Genomic DNA, 7,144 nt, shown 5'->3' on the forward strand with positions numbered 1-7,144 from the left:
TGTAAAACAATACAGTGCCATCTTCCAAATTCTGCAGACAGTTGAAGTGCCTCTACTGATGCTCAGAGTTTCCCAAGCTGCTGCAGAGTGAACACTAAACAGCTCCCCTGATGCTATTCAGCAGGTAACTCAGTTGCTCCTTGGGAAAGCTCTGAGCAGCAGTAGGTGGCAAATGGAGCTACTTATGAGATAGAGTTTAGGACATATGTATGGTTGTAGAGACATTCCCAACACAGCAGCCACATGATATTGTGGTGGTCACTGGTGGGCTTCACATTTGAATACTAACTAGTTGGCAACAGATGTGAAAGATGAGCCCCTGAGCAGGGTTCAAGGAAAACACTGTTAGGAATCCCTGCACCCTTCTGTTTCCAAGGGGAACTGGCTTCTCACTCAAAACTGGTTTCTGGTTAACAGGTTTACTCCTCTAGCTATCAGGTAAGGTTTCTAAGCCCTATATGGTTGAGGATGAGCAGGAGAGATAAATTAGAAGAGTAGCACAGATTTTGGAGAAAGAGCAAGTTATATGGGCTACAAAGAAGGGGAACACTGAAACCAATCCAACAAAGAATGTCATGATAGAACAGAGGAGGAAGAAAGTGGATTGATTTTTTTTTCCTTCATCCTGAGTAGTACGCTTACTACTCTTACACACAACTGCAAAGTTAGCTCACAAAGAGTAAAACTGGCAGCTGTAAACTGAAGGGTAATTCAATCTATTATGTGCTGTCAGTCACACTCTGGTTGATCTACTATGCAGCATTCTTTCTGGTTTTCCCATTTATCAAAACAAACCCATATCCCAACCAGTGAATAAATGGGTTGCCCCAATTTAATCAGGAAACACCATCACTTTTCAAACTCCATCAGTAATGTCTGAAGATAGCAAACGTTCAACATTTTGATAACTTTTGTTAAATTCTTTTAATAAGACAAATATCACCACATAACAAGTAAATCAGACTGGTTACAAATTAGATTACATAATGCAGATTTAATTGATAAGTATTCTGAATTAGTCTTTCCGTAATTGAAGTGTCTCCTCCTTAATACCATCTTTTGTGACAATGGAGATCTTAAGTGCATCTCCAGTGTATACATCTCTCTCAGCTGCAGAAATAAAGACATCTTTAACTAGTTGCATAGCCTTTTCCAGGGACAAAGGTACGTGCTCCACATTTTGCATATTCTTGAAGCCAACCTAGGAAAGAAAGTGACACGATTACGTTTTGTTTCACAGGTTTTTAAAAATTCAAGTAAAAAGAAACTAAAATTAGTTTAGTCAGACATCAGAATTGCTAGGCTTAAGTGTGAACAGAAATTCTAAAACATAGATCAATCTCTTCTGAACACCAAACACTTGCAAAGGGATTTGGTTCAACAATTTAAACTGATGTAAGACTGCTCAAAAGCTGGTGCATAAAGGGAGGTGTGCTAGTAATTCTATTATACCTACTGAGTAGAGAGAGCAGGAAATTGGGCTCCGGATAAGGCAAGTATGGTTTTTCTCCTCTTCAATATATATAGAGTGGTTTTATTAAAAACCACAATGAACATTCAAACTGAACCAGTTCATACAGAGGCTTCCCATTCTAGCATTGCTTGAGAGCTACCACACTCAGCATTATGCCAGATCATCCCATAGAGCACAATCCGTTTACACATTGCTTTGCAGTACTCTAAGAACATTAAGAATTTGCACAAGTGTGAACATTCAAGTTTCTAAAGATTGTCCAAGACTTTCACTCACATTTGCCCTTAACAGAATGGTGCAGGGAAAGAACCACCATTCCACAGCCTAACTATGTTACAGCCCTATTACACATGAGCCATGGTAAAATTGTTCGGAAAGAATGAGACACATAAGGTTACCAAGATGTAAAATATTTTTGACACAAAAATCAAGACTACTTTACCTGGTTGTCAAGTAGGGGCTGTAGCATGGCACTTGCTGAACCACCAGCTTTGAAGGCATCTCTCTGGTATGAACCTACTGGGTCAAAGCTGTACACTGCTCCCTTCCCTTGAAAAGAAAAATGTATATTAAATCTACATGCCAGAAAACTATTTTCTTAATGATATACAAGACCTACTTCAAAAACACTACATATACTAGTTTCCAAGCCATCCTGAGACAAGATTAATAACTTGACCTCTAAAGAAAAGGTGACTGGAGGTTTGAGGATAAAGACCAGCTCTGATTCTTGGTCAAAGCCATAGAATAGAGGATCCTAATGGTATTCTAGCTGGAGCTCAACTAAATAATTGGAAAAGCTTAAAAGCCAGAGATAAGAACATGCTTCTGAGGTGCTAAAAGTGATAGTTACTTTCCAAGTTTTATTGACCTACAGCTTTTATATAATCCATATCTCCAAAAGTTTTGATTTGAAAACAGTATATTTGTTAATTTCACAGGCCATTCAGAAAAGGAATATGCTGCTGGAACAGCCCTGCCTACCAATAAAAATAAAGGATCTGAAGGTAAAGTTAGCATTAAGATGGGAGTTAGTAAAACATTTCATCTTTAAACTAGATGTATATGCTTGACCCCCAATACAGGCAAAGTCCTGTGAACAGAACACTGGCAACCCATGCCACTGGCATTCCAGTGTTCTGTATGGTTTCTTTTCCAAACAGCTTGAAAGACAAGCAGTGTATTCCAATCCACCTTTAAAAAATTAAAACATGAAAAGATAGAAAGGTAGTGTTTTTAGCAAAGATGTTATTTCAGCTGTAAGTCATTTGAAAAAATAGGATTTAGCCATCTTTAGATTTTGGAGTTCATACAGACTCTTTAGAGACTGACAGTAGTAATATATCGAGATGTTGGTGAAAACTATAAGATTGGTCATATAAACTATGCATTAGTTTACCTACTTAAAGGGATTGTAATACTTACCACCAAAGCTATTATAAAGTGCTTTGAGAGCCTCAAACAAATGTAAGTGAAGAGCAACATTTCACGTAAGAGAAGCAAGCATACAAGCTTCTTCAAACTGCACCACCAGTCTGCTTCTGCTGAAATGATTGCCCTTCACCTGTAGAAATCAGCCACCGCTTCCTTTGCTCTCCACAAGAAAGTCTAAGTCTTTACCTTCTTCATCAAGCCCACCAATGATGTTGTAAACGTAGTAAGGAAAGAAGCGTCGAGAATACAGGATTGTCGACAGCATTGCTGCAATAGCCCCAGTAGTCATGATCTTGTTATTGGAATGCTTGTACATCTGTGGTGCAGCACACACAAAGGTGGGGTAAACAGTAATATTAGAATAGTAAGTGGACATAACCACTATTTTTATAACAAGTAAATTTCAAACTACATCTCACCAAGAAGAAGAGTGCATAGCAGGAGTATAATTCAAATACATTTAATGATATGAAAATTCAATTAGTAATCTAAAAAATTATCATGATTAAATGTTGGTGTACACATTGGGTTTCTTAAAGTAGTTTAAGCGCAAAATTTAGGTTTCATACAGAAGCTTTCATAAAACCACTGATATTACTCTTCACAATTTGTGTTCTAATTGCCTTTGCATTTTACTCAGTAAATCCATGTAAGTACACTTTCACTTTCTAGTTCTTTCACTAGCAGTGCTACAATGTTTGGGGTATAAATATTTCAGGGGAATGTTTGAAACAAAACAGCCAACTTTACTTTGTTACATTTTTATTTCAGCTTCTTCACCTGATCTAATTATTGCTCACTTCTCTAATATTTTAATAAGGTTTTTATTACTTTCATTTATACATAAAAATATCAAACATCTAGCTACCTTTAGTCTTGCTTCGATAATTTTAGTCAGTGTAAGGCAGTCTCCATGAAAACCACTGCATCCAATGACTGTTTGATCTGTTCTGTAAAATGCAAAATTTAATATTTCAGTAAGCACTAAAAACATGAACCATCAACTCCACCAGTTTCTTACATTGATGAGCAACACTAGGAAAGTACTGAACATATTCTTAGCATTTTTTAATGCAATGCATCAGCTGGTAACAATGATCAGCTAATTCTCTATAGACTATTAGGAAGGGATTTGCAAATCAATATGGCTCTGTATACCAGTTTGGGAACCACTTATCTAGTGGTTAAGTGCAAGACTGTGAGAAAGGAGAAACAGATTCTATTCCCAGTCCTGTCAGCTAAATTTTGTAATACCACAGGTATGTGATTTAACCTCTGTGCCTCAAACTGCCAATCGAAGATTGGAACAACAGCATTTACATACCTTATAGGGCTATTGAGAGGCTATTTACATACCTTAAAGGGCTATTTAATTAACATTTTATAAAGTGTGATCAGAGTGAAGGAGCTATAGAAATGCAAATCATCAAAATATTAAACTTTTATTTAAAAATTAATGAGGGTCGATAGTCATTTCAAGCTTAACTATTTACAAACTGTGCCATCTAAAAATTGACAATATATTTTATATAAAGCTGTTAAATTTGTTATTAACTTTAACAGCCTAAAGTGACAGTTTTTTCTCTTACTATAAGGCTACATCAATGATAGGCAGCCACCACATTTCAGCAGACTGAAATGGTACCAAGATAACTCACCACTGGGCATTACCAAGGAGTTAGCTGGGAGAAACTTGAACTCACGTGAACAGTCAAAGACAACAGAGGGTTTGCATCTGTAGCTGGTGGCAGTTGGGAGTGTGAGTGAGGCATTTGCCACATTTAAAAGCATGTAATGATAAACTTTTTAAAAGGGACACTATCCACGTGCACTGAAGGAAGTATAGGAGAAACATGAAAGAAGATTGAAAAAGGAATTGCTGACAGGTTCACTGCTGATCTCTGCTAGGGAGCTACTGGAAGTGCCACATGATCTACTGTAATAATGGACTACTGATGTACCTACTGGGTGTCAGGAACAGGCAAAGCTATTCACAACAGCAACTCTAACACACAAACTAAGAAACTTGATCTCATTTATAGCATCACAAGAGAGCCCAAATTAAACCCTTACAAATTTGTTTCCTGTCTTACTGGAATATTTTTTCTGGGACAGCAAATTAAAATGCTGGTCATTCAATCTCCCCAAGATGCCATACTACAAGATTAAAACTTACAGTTTATAGCATTTTGGACTGTTCCGGCTGTGAATTGCATAACCTTCACTCAGTCGCGTGTCTGAGGCAACAATAGAAAAGTCTTCTCCAGCAATTGCCAGCACCGTCCTTAAAGAAAACAAAGACTAATGTATAATCATGATTTCTAACAAACACTCACTTAGGTGATAGGGAAATATAACTACTGCATGGTTCTCAAACTGATCTGAGAAGCTCTGTCACAATGATGGAGCTTTTTAGTTTTTAAGCAGTTATGCTTCCTGCTAGATGTCATACTGTCCAGTACTCAAGATTTCCAGAAGGGTTTTAAAAAAAAAATTCATACATTCACCATAAGTGGCTGCTTCATGTCTATAAATTTGATTGTGACTGAATTTACACAGATAACACCCACTGCCACCCAAAGTATATAGATAACATGAAGAAGAGTAATACACAGGTAGGATGGTAAAAACTTTGTGACCTGTGCAAAGGGGCTGAGGATGAGTGGAGAATCAGTCCTCATAAAGGTAAAGTCTTACACAAAGGAAGTGAAAACTGCTCAGACACATATGATGGGAAGATACAACTAAGCACCAATACCTTCACATTTGAGAGTTTCATTTTCATCTTATCTTAATACTATCCTAGTTTTTTCAAATAACCAACTGCAATAGTTGCCACAAGTAAGTTACAGAATCAGAAGACTGGGATAGGTGGTGGGACACCCAACGATCTCTTTTTAGAAGTGGTCCAACATTATGAAAAATTCTGTGAACCAACAAACTAGTGTATCTGTGTGCCCAGATCCCACAGTCACCTCAGAAAAGTGTATTAATAAAATGTCTAATCCACTGGTAACAGTTATCCCCAGGTAGCTTTCAACACAGCAGTTACAACTTTTATAGGACGATGTTGCCATTGGGCTTTCTGAACAATTAAAGGTGGTTTACCTTACGAATATTGAGGATAACAGAGTCTAAGATGCATACGTTCTAGAAAGAAAGTGATAAAAATCTGCCAGGATAATTTGCCATTACAGTTTCAGAGAAGGGGATGAGATCACAAACACAAGCCAGGAGATCACTACACCTTGCTTTAGATTTAAATTAGACCCTTTTGTTGGATGCTCCCTTCTAAGCGTAATGGTGCTCCTAAAAGCTGGACGCAACACAGGGATTCTTCATCAGACTAAAACCTGCCTTTCAACGTCCCTCTGCCTTGAAAGCTGCTGCAAGGCCCAGCTTCAATATAGAAAAGCAGTTTCCAAACCTCCTTTCCTCCAGTCTTTCAAACAACATTCAGCTGCACAGACGGCATTCATACGCCCTAGCATTGTGTGCGGCACCTAGAGATCGGGGCAGGTGCTCAACTACTAGTGAAAACAGTAAACTACTCGCTGCCACTGAGACATTACAGCCACGGGTCCTCTTTACATGAGGGTCTTTTCATCACGTTGTTCACCTCCCTTCTCTGCAGGCAAATGGGGGTCCCTCCAGTGTAGAGGAGCAAGAGGTGAGGCAAAACCCCACACTGAGCAGCTCGGAGCGGGGAAGCTGCTGCGGGGCTCCGAAGGCACCAGGGTTTCTGTGAATTCCCCTTCGGGGTGGTTCGCGGCCAGGCTACGGGCGGGCAGCGGGAGCCGTGGCTGTGACCCGGGCGTGGCCTCCGCGCCCTGGTCCCCGAGCCCGGCGCCGCGCTCGCCGGCTTGGGGGGTGGGGTGGGGGGGGGACATAGCGGGGGGCGCCGGCCGGGCTCGGGGATCTACCGAGAACAGAAAGTGAAAGCGCCGGGCACCGCAGCGCCACGAGCGCCCGGGGGGGGCGACGAGATCGCGGGGCTGCGGGTCCCAGCGGCGAGGGCCCGGCTCTTTACCCTCCATTGAAGGTGTAGGGGGAGAACCGGTGCTGCACGGGGGCGCCGAGCTGATGCCCCATCCCGGGCCTGGGCTCCGCGTAGCCGGCTGTCGACAACATCCTGTCGCGGGTTGGGAGCCGGTGCGCGGCTGCTGTCTCACGGCAAAATGGCGGCGCCGGAAGCGGAACTCCTTCCCTTACCAGCGGCGTCCGCTCTAGGCTCAC

General features: G+C 40.7%; 1 protein-coding gene across 1 annotated transcript; it reads right to left on the reverse strand.

Annotated features, from left to right (window-relative positions):
- Nucleotides 1-899: 899 nt before the first annotated feature.
- Nucleotides 900-7,108, reverse strand: PSMB1 (proteasome 20S subunit beta 1). The gene is made up of 6 exons (XM_084623725.1): nt 6,939-7,108; nt 5,085-5,192; nt 3,777-3,858; nt 3,095-3,224; nt 1,917-2,023; nt 900-1,201 (listed from the first exon to the last, which is right to left on the reverse strand). The coding sequence occupies exons 1-6, from the start codon at nt 7,037-7,039 to the stop codon at nt 1,016-1,018; spliced, it is 714 nt and encodes a 237-aa protein (XP_084479851.1). The 5' UTR covers nt 7,040-7,108; the 3' UTR covers nt 900-1,015.
- Nucleotides 7,109-7,144: the final 36 nt, after the last annotated feature.

Source organism: Lepidochelys olivacea, assembly GCF_965140295.1.
Source record: "Lepidochelys olivacea isolate rLepOli2 genome assembly, chromosome: 3".
NCBI classification, from domain to species: Eukaryota; Metazoa; Chordata; order Testudines; family Cheloniidae; genus Lepidochelys; species Lepidochelys olivacea.

Excerpts from the sequence above, each read along its gene's own strand:
- PSMB1 (XM_084623725.1), bottom strand. The coding sequence starts at position 7,039 with ATGTTGTCGACAGCCGGCTACGCGGAGCCCAGGCCCGGGATGGGGCAT. Across the intron at positions 3,225-3,776 it reads TTATCGAAGCAAGACTAAAG|ATGTACAAGCATTCCAATAA; the intron begins GTAGCTAGATGT and ends GCTGCACCACAG. Across the intron at positions 2,024-3,094 it reads TGGTGGGCTTGATGAAGAAG|GGAAGGGAGCAGTGTACAGC; the intron begins GTAAAGACTTAG and ends TTTCTTTTCAAG.